The following is a 22,285-nucleotide window of genomic DNA, read 5'->3' as shown; positions in this document are numbered from 1 at the left end:
CAAGACGTAAACCTCCCTCACTACCAAGTTCACTACAGCAAGAACATATACAATTTATGAAACATAGTACTTTATAGAGCAACACATAAGATACAATGATGCACAAGTTATGCGTAGCACTGAACATATTGAGAGGACAACAGTAACACAGGTTACAGAATAGGCAGAGCACTCGTTTGTGATCACTTAAATATTACGGTTTCTTTGGCAGCTCACCAGAGCCTTTATAAGCAGGCCTGTGAGCTGTATGGCTGCACAATATCTGAAATCGAATGCATCACGTGTGAAGGCACATCAACGATATAAGTCTAAAAGTGGTACAGAGAGTAAACAATATAAGCCTAAATTATAATCTAGAAATTTCAACAACAAAAACAAAAATAATGGCCTTTTAGTAAAGTACCCCACAAGAACTAAGATAATCATCAATAACATAATGAAACAGGTGTCCCATTTCCAGTATCTAGGACATGACATAACTTTTGAATAAGAAATGGCAAATATGGGGCACAATAAGAGGAACACTGAAGGATAAAACTAGAAGAAATTTTATGTAGTCACAGCAGTACCCAAAGTACTATATGGAGCAGAAAACTGAACATTAAGATCAAAAGACTTGAGGCAAATTCAAACATCAGAAACATTGGAAGGAGCACATAATGTGTTTGTCACCTCAGAGAATCCCTCAACAAGCAATGGAATACACTCCTGTTGGAAGTAGGAGTGTGAGAAGGCCAGAACAGGTTGTGAGGCCTGGAGGAGGAGGAGGAGGAGGAGGAGGAGGAGAAATAATGAGGCTTTAATTTTAATTTCTACTGCTTTGTCCTTCATCTCCTAGGTATTTTGAGTAGTTGCTGTATTTCCACCATGGGTCATGATATTTGAGTGCAGTAGAGACATGCAAATGGAAGCAGTTTTTGTTTCGATTCACTTACTGTTGTCAATCTTCTGGCTTTGATATCCTCACAGTTTGCCAATCCTATGAACAGCTGCTGGGTCACTGACACAGTCAGAGAGGCCTGACAATTCGTAACCAGAAAATTACCCTAGTCTTACAGGGTGATCCTTTTACAGTCATGACAGAGACCCAATTCATTTCAGTTAGAGATATTCACAGATGGTGCTGGAGACAAGTAATGAAAAAAAAAGGGGGGGGCGGGGGGGACATACACAAGTCTAGTACACTAACACAATCCAGAACACTGTTCTCTTCAATAGGCAGACATCACCATCAAAGCATCACCCACAAGAAATAAACATTCCCGACACCTCAAAGAATATACCACTGGCTCACCTGAACTCTTTAGTACTCCAATTTGGGTTCATCAGATTTTTTCCATATTAAAAATGACTGGTCTGATTCTAGAAATAGTTTAAATTAATGTCTACGCACCCTCTGTCACTGCCTTAAAGGATATGAAGATAAAACAGGTTCTCTGTTCAAATAAAATAAAACGTGACTACGAATACCAATTTTACATTTTAACCAGATATCAAGAAGATTGCTCTCCCCCAAAACATGCAAATAATCTTATTACACATTATACACATCTTACCTGACAACGTATACTTTGTCGTACCACAATTCCGCATCTTGGGACAGACACTTCCAACGCGAGCACACTTTCTGCACTACGTCTAAGAGCTCACTGAAGGTCAGGTACGACATGATCTTTATCATAATCTCATCCGGCAAGTCGAGAATGCTCGCACGATAGGTGGCCACGCTGCTGCCAGTCTCAGAAGTGCACCCATTTTCCGATTCCTCCGCAGTTTTTGTCCCGGCTGCCTCACAATCTCCTTTAATTCCACCAGTTTCATTAGACTCTGTGCAGTAACACAAGGAACTGTTTCCATCTGCTTTTGGATGATGTCCGTCTTCTTCAAATGCTGGACTCCCACCACTGGCAACTCCACCGCTGGTACTGGAGTTCTCGTGATACGTCGGATAGGAGGCCATGACCAGAGTTGTTGCGGCACGGTCACTAAAAGCAAATGACAACACCATATTACAGCGTACATTACAAAAGACAAAAGAGAAAAGAGAAAAAGAGAGAGAGAGAATGCACACGCACACACACATTTTAATCACTCTTGGTAGACATCACACTTACTGCCAAGAGACCATTACCATGAAGTTAACAACTCAACTGATTTAGAGGAAATTGAGTTTTAATATTTTGGGCATGCTTATATACTTTGTATGGTCACTATTATATCACGAGTCCATAGCTGAGCAAGTAAGCATTTAGTTTCATAATGTCAAAGCCTCTGGTTTGAATGTCACTGCTTGTACTTCTTTCTTCCACTTCCACGTAATCCCAACAACAGATTTATTATAACTGTGCAAATTATTAATATTAAAGATTTATTATTTTTCCATAATCTTTATCCAAAAAAAGGAGAATTTTTTTAAGGGAATTGGGAATTAAAAAAAGGTTATACATGAATTTTCAATCAAATCATTTATGTTATTGCATCTACATTTTTGACATGTGTAATACGTAATCTATAGACAACTGTGCAAACTGGAATGATACTTAGAGCAGAGACATGGAAAACAATAATTATTTTGACACACAGCACATGCAATGAATGTTGAATTTTTGCATGCAGATGGTTTTTCAATGTGCCTATTGCAAAACAAACTTTGCTTAAATCCATAACCAGTTCTCAGTCATCATACACTTTCGTTACATATCATGCACGTCTGTCGTTAGAATTTCGTGGGAATCTAGAAAAAATAAGTACAGGCAGAGAGATTCGATCCAGAGAACTTACGCTTATGACACTGACCGCTTAGTTGCCCGGCTGTGGAATCCTTGAATACTAGAGACCTTAGAAACTATATAAACATGCGTAAAATTTTCAAGCTCTATTTTCTCGAAAATGGTTGAGAGTTGCGTCTTCCTGTTTACATAACAACAATATTAGCAAAAGGATAGATTGCCACTTCCTGTAACTGACCAAAGACTTCTGTAGCAAACAAACACACACACACACACACACACACACACACACACACACACACACACACACACACAAAACTGCTACCACTAGCAGCTCCAATCGAAATCCAACTGTTAGGTGAATAGCCTGCATTATCATCAGCAGATAGATCATGATGATCCCAGTAAAGTTGCTTCTTGTAAGAGGCAGATGGATATTTTATAAATGCCAATACTTATCAAGAACCTACTAAGATCTTTTAGCACTTTTCCCAATGTGCCATGAACTAAAGGGACCACTTTCACCGATTTCCACCATCATCACTGTTTTTTAGTTTTCAACTCACATCAGGCAAATTTTTCCAGTTATTTCGTGTCAATTCTGCCATCACCTCAGACAGCAATGTCAACTCTTACAAATACCTGGATGTAACAATTCGTAGGGCCATGAAATGATCACATGAGCACAATCATAATTAAAGGAAGTGGCAGACTTCAGTTCATCGTTAGGTAATGGGAAAACACAGTCAGTCTACAAAACACTCATGCATCCCATCTAGGTGTGTGGGATGCACACCAAATAGGAGTAAGGGAGATATGATTATTATTGACAGAGGATATCTAGTTGATCCCATATTTTTAGATTTCCAGAAGGCTTTTTGACACCATTCCTCAAACAGTGAGTTCTAATCAAATTGCGTGCCTATGGAATATCATCTCAGATGTGAAACTGGACTCACGGTTCCCTGTCAGAAAGGTCACAGTTCATAGTAATTAATGTAAAGTCATTGAGTAAAACTGAAGTAATATCTGGGGTTCTTCAACGAAATGTTACAGCCCTCTGTTGTTCCTGATCTGTATAAAAAATTTAGGAGACAATCTGAGTAGCCTTCTGTTTGAAAATGGTGCTGTCATTTATCATCTAATAAAATCATCAGAGGATCAAAACCAACTGAAAAATTATTTAGACAACTTTTCACTAAGTGGCAACTGACTCTAAATAAGTGTGATCTGACCCAAAAGTGTAATAAACGGAATACGCTAAATGTTAGTTACGTGATAAATCACACAAACCAAACTAAACTAAACATTTAGATATCACAATCATGAATAACTTAAATTCAAATGACCAGATAATGTTGTGGGGAAGGCAACGCAAAGGCTGTGATTTAACAACAGAACACTTAGAAGATGCAACAGGTTTACTAGAGACATCCCATACTATGCCTGTCCATTGTCTTCTAGAATACTGCTGCACAGCGTAGGATCCACATCAGGTAGGACTGATGGACGACATCTAAAAATTTCATCGAAGGAAAGCACATTTTTTACTATCACGAAATAAGCGACAGAGTGCCATGGATATGATATGAAAATTTGGGTTGCAATATTAAAACAATCATTATTAACAATTTACGTTTATAGTCTTTATGTGTACATATTTATTTCTCAACATAGTCATCAATTTTGCTGGCACAGCCACAACCTGAACTACGCTCACATTGTTTCATCACTTGTTCTTGTTGTTGTTGTAGCCTTCAGTCCTGAGACTAGTTTGATGCAGCTCTCCATGGTACTCTATCCTGTGCAAGCTGCTTCATCTCCCAGTACCAACTGCAGAGCCTATATCCTTCTGAAACTGCTTAGTGTATTCATCTCTTGGTCTCCCTCTACAATTTTTACCCTCCACGCTGCCCTCCAGTACTAAACTGGTGATATGTTGATGCTTCAGAACATGTCCTACGAAGCAGTCCCTTCTTCTTGTCAAGTTGTGCCACAAACTTCTCTTCTCCCCGATTCTATTCAATACCTCCTCATTAGTTATGTAATCTACCCATCTAACCTTCAGCATTCTTCTGTAGCACCACATTTCGAAAGCTTCTATTATCTTCTTGTCCAAACTATTTATCGTCCATGTTTCACTTCCATACATGGCTACACTCCATACAAATACTTTCAGAAAAGACTTCCTGACACTTAAATCTACATTCGATGTTAACAAATTTCTCTTCTTCAGAAACACTTTCCTTGCCATTGCCAGTCTACATTTTATATCCTCTCTACTTTGACCATTATCAGTTATTTTGCTCCCCAAATAGCAAAACTCCTTTACTACTTTAAGTGTTTCATTTCCTAATCTAATTCCCTCAGCATCACCCGACTTAATTAGACTACATTCCATTATCCTCGTTTTGCTTTTGTTGATGTTCATCTTATATACTCCTCTGAAGACATTGTCCATTCCATTCAACTGCTCTTCCAAGTCCTTTACTGTCTCTGACAGAATGACAATGTCATCGGCGAAACTCAAAGTTTTTATTTCTTCTCCATGGATTTTAATACCTACTCCGAAATTTTCTTTTGTTTCCTTTACTGCTTGCTCAATATACAGATTGAATAACATCGGGGAGAGGCTAAAACCCTGTCTCACTCCCTTCCCAACCACTGCTTCCCTTTCATACTCCTCGACTCTCATAACTGCCATCTGGTTTCTGTACAAATTGTAAATAGCCTTTCGCTCCCTGTATTTTACCCCTTCCACTTTTAGAATTTGAAAGAGAGTATTCCAGTCAACGTTGTCAAAAGCTTTTTCTAAGTCTACAAATGCTAGAAACGTAGGTTTGCCTTTCCTTAATCTTTCTTCTAAGATAAGTCGTAAGGTCAGTATTGCCTCACGTGTTCCAACATTTTTACGAAATCCAAACTGATCTTCCCCGAGGTCGGCTTCCACTAGTTTTTCCATTCATCTGTAAAGAATTCGCGTTAGTATTTTGCAGCTATGGCTTATTAAACTTATTGTTCGGTTATTTTCACATCTGTCAACACCTGCTTTCTTTGAGATTGGAATTATTATATTCTTCTTGAAGTCTGAGGGTATTTTGCCTGTTTCATACATCTAACTCACCAGATGGTAGAGTTTTGTCAGGACTGGCTCTCCCAAGGCCGTCAGTAGTTCCAATGGAATGTTGTCTACTCCGGGGGCCTTGTTTCGACTCAGGTCTTTCAGTGATCTGTGAAACTCTTCCCGCAGTATCGTATCTCCCATTTCATCTTCATCTACATCCTCTTCCATTTCCATAATATTGTCCTCAAGTACATCGCCCTTGTATAGACCCTCTATATACTCCTTCCACCTTTCTGCTGTCCCTTCTTTGCTTAGAAATGGGTTTCCATCTGAGCTCTTGATGTTCGTACAAGTGGTTCTCTTTTCTCCGAAGCTCTCTCTAATTTTCCTGTAGGCAGTATCTTTCTTACCCCTAGTGAGATAAGCCTCTACATCCTTACATTTGTCCTCTAGCCATCCCTGCTTAGCCATTTTGCACTTCCTGTTGATCTCATTTTTGAGACGTTTGTATTCCTTTTTGCCTGCTTCATTTATTGCATTTTTATATTTTCTCCTTTCATCAATTAAATTCAGTATTTCTTCTGTCACCCAAAGATTTCTACTAGCCCTCATCTTTTTAACTATTTGATCCTCCGCTGCCTTAACTACCTCATCCCTCAAAGCTACCCATTCTTCTTCTACTGGATTTATTTCCCCCGTTCCCAACAATTGTTCCCTTATGCTCTTCCTGAAACTCTGTACAACCTCTGGTTCTTTCAGTTTATCCAGGTCCCATCTCCTTAAATTACCACCTTTTTGCAGTTTCTTCAGTTTTAGTCTACAGATCATAACCAATAGATTGTGGCCAGAGTCCACATCTGCCCCCATTATATGATCTATCTGATACCTTTTAGTATCTCCAGGGTTCTTCCATGTATACAACCTTCTTTTGCGATTCTTGAACCTATGATTAAGTTGTGCTCTGTGCAAAATTCTACCAGGCGGCTTCCTCTTCCATTTCTTAGCCCCAATCCATATCCACCTACTACGTTTCCTTCTCTCCCTTTTCCTACACTCGAATTCCAGTCACCCATGACTATTAAATTTTCATCTCCCTTCACTATCTGAATAATTTCTTTTATTTCATCATACATTTCTTCAATTTCTTCGTCATCTGCAGAACTAGTTGGCATATAAACTTTTACTACTGTAGTAGGTGTGGGCTTCGTATCTATCTTGGCCACAATAATGCGTTCACTATGCTGTTTGTAGTAGCTTACCCGCGTTCCTATTTTCCTATTCATTATTAAACCTACTCCTGCATTACCCCTATTTGATTTTGTGTTTATAACCCTGTAGTCACCTGACCAGAGGTCTTGTTCCTCCTGCCACCAGACTTCACCAATTCCCACTATATCTAACTTTAACCTGTCCATTTCCCTTTTTATATTTTCTAACCCACCTGCCCGATTAAGGGATCTGACATTCCACGCTCCGATCCGTAGAACGCCAGCTTTCTTTCTCCTGATAACGACATCCTCCTGAGTAGTCCCCGCCCGGAGATCCGAATGGGGGACTATTTAACTTCAGGAATGTTTTACCCAAGAGGACGCCATCATCATTTAATCATACAGTAAAGCTGCATGCCCTCGGGAAAAATTACGGTCATAGTTTCCCCTTGCTTTCAACCGTTCACAGTACCAGCACAGCAAGGCCGTTTTGGTTATTGTTACAAGGCCAGATCAGTCAATCATTCAGACTGTTACCCTTCCAACTACTGAAAAGGCTGCTGCCCCTCTTCAGGAACCACACGTTTGTCTGGCCTCTCAACAGATACCCCTCCGTTGTGGTTGTACCTACAGTACGGTTATCTGTATCGCTGAGGCACACAAGCCTCCCCACCAACGGCAAGTTCCATGGTTTGGGGTTATACTACAAAAATTCTACAAATCAACCTACCTATCACCAAAATAGGAAGAGTAGGAAGAAACATTTAAACAAACAGTTGAGGTGCCCACTCCTAACAGACAGAGCATTCAGTGCAGAAGGAAAGACTGCATCAGCTGTCCTTTCAGCACAGAGAGACAGAATTGCCCAGCACTCGGGAAAAATATCTGTATCTGGGCATGTGCAAAGTTATTCCATATGAGCCCTACATATACCTACATTATCTTCCACATTCCCCATATGGCTTATTCATTTTTTCCGGTGGTTGTAAAAGGGCTTAATTCATTTCTCCGTCACAGTGTGACTGATTCTCACGAAGTACTTACCATAAAGTAGAGATGTCAATTTGCAGACAGGAACCATTAAAAGACACTTACATGAAGCTTTTGGCCAGAGCCTTCATCAGTAAAAGGAACACGCACACTATTCACACACAAAAGCAAGGCCACCTCACGCACACATGACCACCAGTTGTGTGTGCTTGAGGTGTGCTTCCGTGTGTGTGTGTGTGTGTGTGTGTGTGTGTGTGCGTGCGTGCGTGCGTGCGTGCGTGCGTGCGTGCGTGCGTGCGTGCGCGTGTGCGTATTTGCCTGCCAGCAACTTGACATGCTTTTTTTTACAGTAAGTATCAATCTGTCTTTTCGTAAGTATCAATCCGTCTTTTCCTACATTGTTGATATACCTGCCTGAAGTTTCCACTGTTTGATTCTCAGAAAGGCTTTACCAGCATATAGTAGGGAGGCACACTCTTCTTTCTGCTATTTCACCCTCTTTGCTGCACCTAGGAAGCTTCAGTGCATTCTAACAACCTTCATTAATGCAGCTGTTATGAGCAAATGTCTTTTTCAGACAGTGCAGTTCTGCTGGTATGTTACCACCAATCACAAATCTTTTGGTCTGAGTACCGAAATTCTCACTACCGAATATCATTGTTCAACACACCGCTGGCAGCTAGCCACTGGGATTGATTTAATTACTAATGTGAGAAGACTTCATTACACTGATATGCCTGAAAAACTGCATACATACACTAGCAAAAATATTTGTATACTTTTAGCATGGTGCAGTAGTGTCAGCAACTGTAAAATGTAATTATATTAAATTTCAGCCTACAGTTGCATAAGCAAAAAACATTACCTAGGTTTCGGCTATAATAATGTAGCCTTCTACAGAAATGTCACAATATAAAATTAAATCAAAACATGCCAGATATTGGCCTCGTCAAACTTAAAATGTTAGTACTACAGTACATAGTCGTAAGACTGTATCACTTATACTAATGTTCTGGGCACTGCAGGCAGCGACGCAGTGAGCTCTGCTGGTGGTCACTCACATGCGTGTGCAGAGTAATACAAATTAAACTGGTAAATGTTAAACGAGATTATTATGGAAAATAGCTTACTACCATAGTTCGGACTATTAATGGCATTAAAACCATAAGTTAACTGAAGTCTATGAGAGGCAAACTCTGACTTCAGAGAGGCAATTGTGACTTCAGTTATTACGGTTTATTTGTCAGTAACATTTATAGCTGTAGTAATAAATAATGTTGTCAATTAATGTTTATTCATACTTTTGTACAGTACACCTTTTATATGTCTTTTGCCTTTTACAGAACGGTAGCTTCAGTGACTTGTGGTTTTAATGCCATCAACAGTCCAAACTATTGTAATAAGCTATTATATAAAATAATCTCAGTTAACACTTACTGGTTTCAGTTTGTATTACTCCGCACGCACATGCGTGCGACCACCAGCAGAGCTCACTGCGTCGCTGCCCACAACGCTCAGTTACGACTCGGTGCCTGCAGTCCACCCGTCTGTCCCGTTAGTGTGAGCTAACGGCAAAGCATTAGTACAAGTGATGCAGTCTTATGACTATCTACTGTAGTACTAACATTTTAAGTTTGACGAGGCCAATATCTGGCATGTTTTGATTTAATTTTATATTGTGACATTTCTGAAGAAGGCTACATTACTATAGCCAAAATCTAAGTAAAGTTCTTTTGCTTACACAACTGGAGCTTGAAATTTAATATAAAAACATTTGTGGCTAGTAGATTCTGTGTGTATGCGAGACATTCAGTAAGTAATACAACACACCTTTTTTCTGAAAGCATGTTGGATTTATTCAGGATTCCAACACAAGATACTAACCCCACTCTTTTTGATACAAACTCTTATTTTTTAACACAATCTCTGTTCAGTGCAACAGCCTTTCACCACTGTACTGGGAGGGCCCATATGCCCACACAGATCAGTGATAGCAGACGTCGGAGCTGACTTATTGCTGTATCGACACCCACCCCGCCGTCCACATACTGTTCCAGTGGAGTGCATCCTTCACTGGGCCAAAAAGATGAAAGTGAGAAGTTGTGATATCTCGGCTGTAGGTTGGGTGAGGAAGAACAGTCCAATGAAGTTTTGCGAGTTGCTCTCGAGTGCACAGACCTGTGTGAGGTCTCGCATTGTCACGGAACTGAAGCAGTTAGTTTTGATTTTTGTGGCAATGAACACACTGAAGTCATTTCTCCAATTTCCTGAAGGTAGCACAATAAACTTCAGAGTTAAATGTTGCACCACAGGGGAGGAAATCTAACAGAGTTGCCATGACTTTACTGGCTCAGGGTGCAACTGTGAGCTTTTTCTTTGGAAGAAAGGTGGTCTGATACCGCTCCACAGATTGCTGTTTTGTTTCCAGTTCAAATTGATGAACAAGTTAGATTGTCAGTGAAAGTGTTCCACATAACATTTTCACAAACAGCCTCAAAATGGTCAAGTAATTTCGCATGAATGGCCTTCCGTCTCTCTTTATTGTCTTCTGTCGGGTGGCGAGGAACCCATCAGGTACACCAACTGACGGACGAATGTTTCAGCATTACCGACACAGCCGTCCTGATGTGCAGCAAGGTGTTTGTTTGTGAGCCACTAATCACCTTGAATGAGTCTGTCCACACATTCCAACATTGCAGCAGTCACAGCTGTGTGGGACCAGACAGCACGTGAGAGATCGGACAAGTTTGTGTGACCTCATTGCAAAGATGACAGACGCCTTACCCAACAACTCACTGTGCTTTTGTTAACTGCCAGATCTCCATAGACATGCATACCTCCATCACACATGCAATTTTTGAGGCTATATATAGCACCGCCACCTATCGTGAAACTTCAGGGGTTGAAGTGTGAGTAGTCAATGCGGTCCCACAACAAATTCTGCATTTCTTCAACTGAAGTTGACCTAGAAAAAAATGTGTTGCATTACTTACTGAAAGCCCTTTGTAGATATGAGTGGTCCACCACTTTCCAACAATAAGGTAGACAGTAGAGCCTTAAGAGTGGCACATTAAAAAAGAAAACTATGAAGATGATCTTTCATCCAAACAGTAATGTCACTTCAAAACTAAAGAGAAAGTAGAAAATCATTGAGGCTCACTATTTTTGAATTACTGCCTGTTGACAATCTCCTCAGAATTTTAGCCTGTTGATTGTCGCTTTATTTGATGCTGATAAGTTTTGCTCGCTACAGTTTCATCTAGTGAAAACATGATGATTGCCTCAGTATATAGAAAATTAACTAATATGAATCAGTACATCGATGTTTCCTTCCATCACCATTGCATCTAAAAGCACACTGTTCTAAGGATCTCTGATGCAAAAAACTTGCCATAAGAAGTAAACTACCTACAAACTATATATCACAAGCAATTTCAGGAACAGAGCACAGCTGGGGAGGGAAGTAAAAAGCTTGCACTTCGCTGTTATGTGGATCAGTGACAGGAAAGATTAGCTGGCTCCTGAAGAGACATAGTATTGAGTCAATATTCAGGTGGCTGGTTAAAATAAGTCAATTGTTGAAGTACATGAAACACAATGTAGGCCTCAGAAATGCAAGCATTTACAAAATACCACATAACGTATTTTATGGCATAAAAGACACAACAGACTATAAGACAGACCATAATTTTTAAGAATTTTTTTATAAACATATATAACATTTTTACCATTTTTATTATTAGGCTGCAAAGCCAGACTAAAATAAATTCTTAGTTTATAAAACCTAACTGACCTATAAAACCCCTGGAATTTGTTTTTTTCTGTTGGTGGAGGGTCAAAATGTCAGTCTGCTGCTGTGTTTCTGTGTTGTTCTGCATATGCTATTACTTTCATGAATACCTTTTATTTTTTTCCATCACAAAACTAGCTCCTGACAAGAACATTGTACTGTTACCAATAACACAAATTACTTTCAATTCTAGTTCACGGGCATCATAGACTGCAACAACGCATCATTGGCTAGTCAGTGTTCTAGGTTTGTAATCGCAGGGTGCAAGGTAAACATTGTTAACAAGTTTGCGAATCCCCACAACTCATGTTTGTGTGCATCGATGCGCTACTGCTGCCAGATGAATCCAGTGTTGCCAGATGGAGATAGGTTCCCACATTACTAAATACATGGCCATTTTTAAGACTGGCAGGAATTTTAAATCGAACACTCGAAATTTTTATAATAACTTCAAGCATAAGACACATCTGAACTGTCATTCTCAACTTTGTAAATAAGCAAGGCATGGTTTACAGAAACAAATATCTTTGCGAAGTCGCAGAAGATTCCTGTCAACTTATTGCTTTTTTCTAATGATGTACTTATCTTCTCAACAAACCTGCTTACAATGTCTATCATGTTTTTTCCTTGTCGAAAATCAAACTTTTCTTTTTTTTTAATAATGAAATATTTTGGATCCAGGTAACAGCAACTTTTTCAAATATTTTAGATATGACTGGAAGTACTGAGATAGGATGTCAATTTCCCATGCCCTCTCTTGATCCCTTTTTGAAAAGTGGTTTAACTTTGGCACATTTCAGTACCTCTGGGAAGCAGCCCTCTTCAAAACATTGATTTGACACTTGAGCTAGTGGGTTTGATATTATGCTGTGCACTACTTTAATAACTGTAGCTGGTACTCCATCTCCATTCATCAAGATTTAGGGGGCCTAGTTTCTTTAATGCTAAGACTGCATCTTCTACATCCTTCACAGAAACTTTTTAATAATTTCTAAGATTTTCAGAGTTTTCATCAAGGCAAAAGGGATTTACTCTGCTGTGATAATCTGTTACAATGACATCAGGCCTTGCTACATATATAATTCACCGAAGAACTCTGGCATTTGAAATGGACAAAACAACAACACATCCTTCAATGTCAGTTCTTGAAATTTATTGACTATGAACTTTAACATCAAGCACTGAGAGTTGCCCAGATGGGGGGTGAACTTTTTGAAACCATCTATATGGTAATGGAGGTTAAGATCCTAGTAGTTACAATCTACAGCCATTCATCATGGTGGGCTCTCATTTGCAAGTATAGACAAAAAAAAATTCAGAATTTTGAGTGATTCTCTACAGCTTTAAACATAAATATTACAAGGACTGGTTGTGTAACATAATGGGTATATAACAAACCTCATATGCAAGAGCTTCTGGGTTCAAACAATGTCAGATGTTGCAGTATTTTTTATTTTTAAATTATTGTCGAAATGACTGATCATTATTTTTATTCAATTAATTGATTTAAGTGTATATTTTATTCATATTCCATCGCCACATCATTTTAAGCACTATATTAACTATTTCAACTGTCTCAATTTTTTTCTTCCCATAATTCTTTTCTATATGGAATCTTCGTGCATATGATTTTAATTATTTCCCTGCCTTAACATCAATTTAATTTCTTCTATTTTCTCATCCTATATTTTTAATCATGTTATTGTATCCATTATCCATTATTTCTTTTACCATTTTTGCTTGAATTTTTTTCATTTCAGTGCGTTCTTTCATTTAAATCTTCATCTGTGTCATTTTGTCCACAGTGCACTAAGAATTTATGTTTTAGATGTTTGCATGACAATTACCACCCAATAAAATGCACGTCTTGCAATGAAAACTACATTTTCTGGTACCACTGTACATATAAACAAATTATTCCAGATTTTGTTTTTTAACTGGTAGAGTTGTTGTTGTCTTCAGTCCTGAGACTGGTTTGATGCAGCTCTCCATGCTACTCTATCCTGTGCAAGTTTTTCATCTCCCAGTACCTACTGCAACCCACATCCTTCTGAATCTGCTTAGTGTATTCATCTCTTGGTCTCCCTCTACAATTTTTACCCTCCACGCTGCCCTCCAATACTAAACTGGTGATCCCTTGATGCCTCAGAACATGTCCTACCAACCGATCCCTTCTTCTAGTCAACTTGTGCCACAAACTTCTCTTCTCCCCAATCCTATTCAATACCTCCTCCTTAGTTACGTGATCTACCCGCCTAATCTTCAGCATTCTTCTGTAGCACCACATTTCGAAAGCTTCTATTATCTTCTTGTCCAAACTATTTATCGTCCATGTTTCACTTCCATACATGGCTACACTCCATACAAATACTTTCAGAAAAGACTTCCTGACACTTAAATCTACATTCGATGTTAACAAATTTCTCTTCTTCAGAAACACTTTCCTTGCCATTGCCAGTCTACATTTTATATCCTCTCTACTTTGACCATTATCAGTTATTTTGCTCCCCAAATAGCAAAACTCCTTTACTACTTTAAGTGTTTCATTTCCTAATCTAATTCCCTCAGCATCACCCGACTTAATTAGACTACATTCCATTATCCTCGTTTTGCTTTTGTTGATGTTCATCTTATATACTCCTCTGAAGACATTGTCCATTCCATTCAACTGCTCTTCCAAGTCCTTTGCTGTCTCTGACAGAATGACAATGTCATCGGCGAAACTCAAAGTTTTTATTTCTTCTCCATGGATTTTAATACCTACTCCGAAATTTTCTTTTGTTTCCTTTACTGCTTGCTCAATATACAGATTGAATAACATCGGGGAGAGGCTAAAACCCTGTCTCACTCCCTTCCCAACCACTGCTTCCCTTTCATACTCCTCGACTCTCATAACTGCCATCTGGTTTCTGTACAAATTGTAAATAGCCTTTCGCTCCCTGTATTTTACCCCTTCCACTTTTAGAATTTGAAAGAGAGTATTCCAGTCAACGTTGTCAAAAGCTTTTTCTAAGTCTACAAATGCTAGAAACGTAGGTTTGCCTTTCCTTAATCTAGCTTCTAGGATAAGTCTTAAGGTCAGTATTGCCTCACGTGTTCCAACATTTCTACGGAATCCAAACTGATCTTCCCCGAGGTCGACTTCTACTAGTTTTTCCATTCGTCTGTAAAGAATTCGAGTTAGTATTTTGCAGCTGTGGCTTATTAAACTTATTGTTTGGTAATTTTCACATCTGTCAACACCTGCTTTGTTTGGAATTGGAATTATTATATTCTTCTTGAAGTCGGAGGGTATTTCGCCTGTTTCATACATCTTGCTCACCAGATGGTACAGTTTCATCAGGACTGGCTCTCCCAAGGCCGTCAGTAGTTCCAATGGAATGTTGTCTACTCCGGGGGCCTTGTTTCGACTCAGGCCTTTCAGTGATCTGTCAAACTCTTCACGCAGTATCGTATCTCCCATTTCATCTTCATCTACATCCTCTTCCATTTCCATAATATTGTCCTCAAGTACATCTCCCTTGTATAGACCCTCTATATACTACTCCCACGTTTCAGCTTTTCCTTCTTTGCTTAGAAATGGGTTTCCATCTGAGCTCTTGATATTCATACAAGTGGTCCTCTTTTCTCCAAAGGTCTCTTTAATTTTCCTGTAGGCAGTATCTATCTTACCCCTAATGAGATAAGCCTCTACATCCTTACATTTGTCCTCTAGCCATCCCTGCTTAGCCATTTTGCACTTACTGTCAATCTCATTTTTGAGACATCCGTATTCCTTTTTGCCTGCTTCATTTACTGCATTTTTATATTTTCTCCTTTCATCAATTAAATTCAATATTTCTTCTGTTACCCAAGGATTTATACTAGCCCTCGTCTTTTTAACTATTTGATCCTCCGTTGCCTTAACTACCTCATCCCTCAAAGCTACCCATTCTTCTTCTACTGGATTTATTTCCCCCGTTCCCAACAATTGTTCCCTTATGCTCTTCCTGAAACTCTGTACAACCTCTGGTTCTTTCAGTTTATCCAGGTCCCATCTCCTTAAATTCCCACCTTTTTGCAGTGTTTTCAGTTTTAGTCTACAGATCATAACCAATAGATTGTGGTCAGAGTCCACATCTGCCCCTGGAAATGTCTTACAATTTAAAACCTGGTTCCTAAATCTCTGCCTTACCATTATATGATCTATCTGATACCTTTTAGTATCTCCAGGGTTCTTCCATGTATACAACCTTCTTTTGCGATTCTTGAACCTATGATTAAGTTGTGCTCTGTGCAAAATTCTACCAGGCGGCTTCCTCTTCCATTTCTTAGCCCCAATCCATATCCACCTACTACGTTTCCTTCTCTCCCTTTTCCTACACTCGAATTCCAGTCACCCATGACTATTAAATTTTCATCTCCCTTCACTATCTGAATAATTTCTTTTATTTCATCATACATTTCTTCAATTTCTTCGTCATCTGCAGAACTAGTTGGCATATAAACTTGTACTACTGTAGTAGGTGTGGGCTTCGTATCTATCTTGGCCACAATAATGCGTTCACTATGCTGTTTGTAGTAGCTTACCCGCGTTCCTATTTTCCTATTCATTATTAAACCTACTCCTGCATTACCCCTATTTGATTTTGTGTTTATAACCCTGTAGTCACCTGACCAGAGGTCTTGTTCCTCCTGCCACCGGACTTCACTAATTCCCACTATATCTAACTTTAACCTGTCCATTTCCCTTTTTATATTTTCTAACCCACCTGCCCGATTAAGGGATCTGACATTCCACGCTCCGATCCGTAGAACGCCAGTTTTCTTTCTCCTGATAACGACATCCTCCTGAGTAGTCCCCGCCTGGAGATCCGAATGGGGGACTATTTTACCTCCGGAATATTTTACCCAAGAGGATGCCATCATCATTTAATCATACAGTAAAGCTGCATGCCCTCGGGAAAAATTACGGCCGTAGTTTCCCCTTGCTTTCAGCCGTTCGCAGTACCAGCACAGCAAGGCCGTTTTGGTTATTGTTACAAGGCCAGATCAGTCAATCATCCAGACTGTTGCCCTTCCAACTACTGAAAAGGCTGCTGCCCCTCTTCAGGAACCACACGTTTGTCTGGCCTCTCAACAGATACCCCTCCGTTGTGGTTGTACCTACAGTACGGTTATCTGTATCGCTGAGGCACACAAGCCTCCCCACCAACGACAAGGTCCATGGTTCATGGTTCATGGGGAGAGTAGCATTTTAAAATGTTTAAATATTCTGACATACAGATAAATATAGAATTAAATTCACATGCAAGTGGAACAAGAATTATGAGAAGAAGAAAAAAGAGAAGTTGAGTAAGTTAACACAGGGATTAAAATGACACGACAAAGGAAAAGAAATAAAAAAATTACACTTAACCCATTTAACTGAATAAAAATAATGATCGAAGTTATTTCAATAAAGATTAAAAATAAAATTCACAGAGTTTGACAAAATACAAACACATGACCTCCCCAGTGAAACTATGGATGATGGAAAATACAGTTCCAAGTGGAGAAATCAGGACTTTGACATATGTTTCTGTTTGAGTTCAATAGATATGTGACAGCAGCAGAAGCAGCCAAAAACATTTGCGCCGTGTATGGGAATAAAGACACTGGACAGAGCACATTCAGGAAGACTTTTGTGCTTTGATGAAGATAGTTTAAATGCATTAATCAAAAATGATACACACCAGTGCACTTGAGAACTGGAAAATGTGTCGATTCCACTACCATGCGACATTTGCATGTTATAAGGAATGTCATAAACAGTGTTCAGGGGTACCACAAGCTCTATGCCAAAGTCGGTCACAGTTCTTTGAATACTACCTAGTATTATCCAACGAACTGTGACTGATGCCCAATGAACAGGAAATTAACATGCATCGAGGTTAAAAAGAAGTGCATTCATAATGGCTAGGCACTAGCCGAAATCTGGATTTAAGTAATAATACCTGGAGAAAAAAGGAAAGGATGACCGATTGCTGCACTCTATAATTTATCTTACTTATAGTAGAAAGGATAGGAGAAAAATCACGGCAATATGTTGAAAAAGCAACTGTCATAAATTTCTGTCATATGAATGTATCACCAAATGTCTCATCCTCAAATTAAGACAATTCTATATTTGCTCAATAGTACAAGCTAATGGTATTTCCAATAGAGTGCTCTTGTTTCTATATAATAAGCCCTGTCTTACCGAAATATGTGATGTTCACCAATTGAAAGTATATTTCCCGAGAGACTGAAATATGCCATTGCTAAAGCCCTCTTTAAAAGGGATGTCAATAACTACTGACCTATTTCACTACCGACATTTTCCAAAATTTTTGAGAAGGTGACGTACTCTGAAGTAGTATCTCATCTGAGAAACAATATCCTCAACGAATCATAGTTTGAATTTCAAAAGAGTTACTTCACTGAGAATGTCATTTAAATGTTCACTCACTATATTTTACGAGCTTTAAATAACAAAATAGAGGCAGCTGTTATTTTATTTGACCTATCTAAGGAATATTACTGCATGAATATTTTCCTAAATGAACTGAAGCTTTATGTGATTGATGGCATGCCCAGCAATAGATAATGTCATACCTAACCACAAAAATGCAAAATATTTTACTTAGCAACTCATCCAACATAGTCCAGGGACATTACTCTGACTGGGGAGAAATCACATATGGCATTCCCAAAGCTCAACCTTACATCCACTATCGTACCTCGTATATGTAAAGGATCTTCCATCTAATATGCTACAAGCAGAATTAGCTCTTTTTGACAATCACACCAGTATTGTAATCAATCCAAGCATACAAACATCAAGAGAAGTGGTAAACAAGGTCCTTAAAAGTATCGTTGAATGGTTTTCTGTGAATGGCCTCACTCTCAATTTTAAAAAGACACATCATATTCAACTCTGCACATCTAGGGGTACTACACAAACGACGAATGTAACACTAGGTGTGGAAATAAGAAATAGGTCTCCAAACTGATGAGAATTTAAACTAGAAAAAGCACATTTTGGAGCCTGTAAAATAACTTAGTTCAGCCACATTTGCACTTAGAATCATTGCAAATCTTGGGGAGAGACAGAACAGCAAGATGTTATTTTCATTCAATAATGTCGTATAGAATAATGTTTTGTGGTAACTCATCTTTAACAAAGTAAGTATTCATTGCCCAAAAATAGCTGTATGAATAATGTGCGGTACTCACTATTGATAATCTTTTAAATATCTGTTTAAGGAGTTGGGTTCTGTTACTACTGCTTCACAGTATTTATTCACTCTTAAAGTTTGTTGTTAATAATCCACTGTAGTTCAAAAGGAACAACGCAGTACACCATTACAATACCGGAAGGAAAAATGACATTCATTACTTCACCTTAAGGTAGTTTCTAGCACAAAAATGCATGCACAATGCCACAACTAAAACTTTCGATAACTTACTCAGTGATAGAAAATTTGAAAACAAGTTGAAAACATTTATTTTTGATGACTACTTTTATTCCAAAGGAGAAATTCTATTACTGTAAATGGTGGTGGGTAGCAATTACTAACTCTCATCTGCATATTTAATAAAAACAACAACAATAATAATAATAATCATAAAACTCATAAATTATCAGCGTGTAGCCACATTTACAAATCAGCTTAATTTGCAGTATGAATGAAACTGACTTGTTCCACATTATTACAATTTATTGTGCAATTGGCTCATGGAAAATGCAACTAACGAGGCTTGTAAAATTCTGTTACCAACAAGGTGAGTAACAATGTTCCTTGTACAGGTACACGAGAAGTAATAATGTACTATACACCAATGTATTTGAGTAAATATTAAGAATGTAATGCGTGGTTTGTCTGAGACCGCAGTCGTGTGTGTGAGTTGCATTTGCGTGAGTGGGTGTGTGTTGTTGACGAAGGCCATTGGCTGAAAGCTTTAATTGTGAAAGTCTTTTTGTCGTACCTATCTGCGACTCAACAGCTCCGCTATATGGTGAGAAGCAAATTTCCTTCTCGATATTGTTAAGCATATAATAGGGAGACAAACAGCAATTAGTTAACTAAACTGGGAAGGCAGCATTATTTCATAGTTCCCACCAAGATGGAGTATAAGAAGCTCCAAGGATGTGCCATGTGTGAAGGCATATTTTAACAAAATACAAGGTATCAGCCAGCACAGCAGTATGTTGTGCGATTAATGCCACATCATCTGCATAGGCTAGGTACTGCAATAAACGATTAAAAATGGTTCCTCCTCTATTTACCTCTAGCTGATTTATGACTTTTCTCGCTCCCCACCAAATACCCTTTTTATTTTGTTTTAGGGGCACTTCCTTTTATCTAGCTATTTCATAAATGCTTCTAGTGGCATGGACGACGGGGAGAGGCTTCAAGAAAAGCATTGAAGAATGTTGTAGACATAGTTATGCAAGCACTTAATGTGCATGTTTATTCTACTCCATGTAACAGTAATCACTGAGCCTGTGTGTAAAGAAACATTGTAAAATACTTTCTTTCTAATGCTTGTTTAGATCACTTAAGATGCACCTAATCTGGCTTGAAACCAGGCATGGTATCAGTAAACTTTCTACAGGCAGAGCATTGTTTGTAGCCCTCAAGTGAAAATGTGGACATTCGGCTGTAATTGCCTACAGTTTAAGATCAGGAAAACTTCTTGCGGTGACAACACTGAACTGTAGATTAGACCATTTGAAAATAATGGTCACTGATATCACGTTACAGGCATTGTGTTGTTTACTGTGTTTGGCACACATTTCCTATGTTACTGGTCAAAGTTGACAACTCATGCTGGATATTCTTCTTCATAAAAAAAAAGCATTCAGGATTAAAGGACTGAACATGTGAGCATAAGAATTCCATGCTCTTTAAGAAGGCTTCTGTAAGATGTAAACTTATCTACTTCACACAATATTCCAACAGGTCACTTCTGCTGAATAAACACTTAACTTGCAGTCCCCTTATGATGATTCCACAAGACGCAAAATAGAAACTTTTCTACAGGTCAACACAATATGAGATGTTTCTAAGGACTAATCGAGCTAAACAGAGCTTTTTGAGCTCATTTGCCTAGGATGGCCTATAATCTATTGTTTTAAGCCTAATGATAAATTCAACTGTTGATAAGCATATTACTATAATCAGTACTGACCTAGTCGGACCGCCGTTTTACAAAAACCGCCTTTTCGCGTTGTTGGTAGTTTATGTGCGATATATCATATGCATCAAAATAACTGTCAGATTTGTCTATTATGAAATACTCATTTCCTGGATATACCTTCAAGTTTTATGGATTAAATAATATTACACTGGTTGGTACAATGACGCACGTTTGTGGTTGTGAGAGAGTGTTTTCATCATCTGAAATAACAAAAATTGAGAGAATTAGTAACCGTGGTAGTAGGCTAGTACCTAAATGTAGAAATGATATATAATTGTTACACATATTTATACAACTGAAACACAGTTAATAATATGTAACTTTCCTATCGTGATACCTGTATCACATAGCAAAAGTTTTGAGTCCAATAAGATCTTTTTCCGGAGCCTCTAATAACATGTTTGCGATTTCAACGAATAGAACAATTAAGTGCCATTAGATTATAATCACAATCTGTATTTACGAACCTTCTTTAATCACTTTATCATCTCTACATCACCGGGAACGCGAAGTTTTTTTCATAATACTGCGTATCCCTCAAACTCTTAATTCTTGTTTGGTACGGGATTTTTCATAATTTTTTTAGTTGCTGTGCTACAGTTTTCTCGTTAGTATTTAGTTCAACATTAGTATACAATCATGTAAAAGCAGAACGCAGAAAACGCAGCTGGGGATGGCAGCAAGCCTGTATTTATTTCACAAACATTTTGTATTTAATAAACGGTTGACACAATTGCGAGCACCACACCGGGCGGAGTAAAAAAAAAAGAAAAACACGGCAACCTGTCACAGCGGAATGAACGACTATTACACACTTTTAATTATTACCAACACACACCTCTCGCTGTCTCTATTCGAAAATTCATTTTCGTTACTCGTATATCATGGCTTTGTTTTGTTCCCACTAGCCTACCCTCATAACAACTTCGGTTCACAACCCCCTCCTCCACCCTCCCTGACAGGTAGCCATATTATTCTTCATGGGGGATGAAGAAACGTCATTGTATTCCGCATCCAAAGATGACAGATGAAGAAGAAGCGGTTCCTTATCATGATTTTATTTATTAGTCCATAGACCATTTGGTGTAATAATATCGGATATGTCAAAAACGAACAGAAATAATATTTATATATAAAAAATTTACAAAATACGGTCGGGTAAGGTGAGGAGAGGGCAGGAATTCTACAATAGCCTATCGCCGAAGTAACACCTTACGTTTTGATTGGTTGGAAGGCGTGACCTCATCAGCAGCACTGTGGTTCTATGGTGTCATTTCTTTCCATCCAATCAGTGAAGAAG

At 38.6% G+C, this 22,285-nt stretch overlaps 1 protein-coding gene across 3 annotated transcripts in view; it reads right to left on the bottom strand.

Annotated features, from left to right (window-relative positions):
* Positions 1 to 21,992, bottom strand: part of LOC126293435 (uncharacterized) — a 119,484-nt gene extending 97,492 nt beyond the window's left edge. Inside the window, exons 1-3 of one of the 3 annotated variants that reach the window (XM_049986660.1) lie at positions 21,453 to 21,992; positions 20,977 to 21,185; positions 1,557 to 1,985 (exon numbers count right to left, since the gene is read on the bottom strand). In XM_049986660.1, coding sequence (XP_049842617.1) covers positions 1,557 to 1,960 — 404 coding nt within the window. In that variant the 5' untranslated portion in view covers positions 1,961 to 1,985; positions 20,977 to 21,185; positions 21,453 to 21,992. Of the gene's footprint in view, positions 1 to 1,556; positions 1,986 to 20,976; positions 21,186 to 21,322 lie in introns of all 3 variants that reach the window. The other 2 variants (XM_049986661.1, XM_049986662.1) reach the window with 2 other exon arrangements.
* Positions 21,993 to 22,285: the final 293 nt, after the last annotated feature.

Source organism: Schistocerca gregaria, chromosome 10 (genome assembly GCF_023897955.1).
Source record: "Schistocerca gregaria isolate iqSchGreg1 chromosome 10, iqSchGreg1.2, whole genome shotgun sequence".
NCBI classification, from domain to species: domain Eukaryota; kingdom Metazoa; phylum Arthropoda; class Insecta; order Orthoptera; family Acrididae; genus Schistocerca; species Schistocerca gregaria.
The sequence above is the reverse complement of the archived record's forward strand: the minus strand, read 5'-3'. Positions and strand labels throughout refer to the sequence as shown.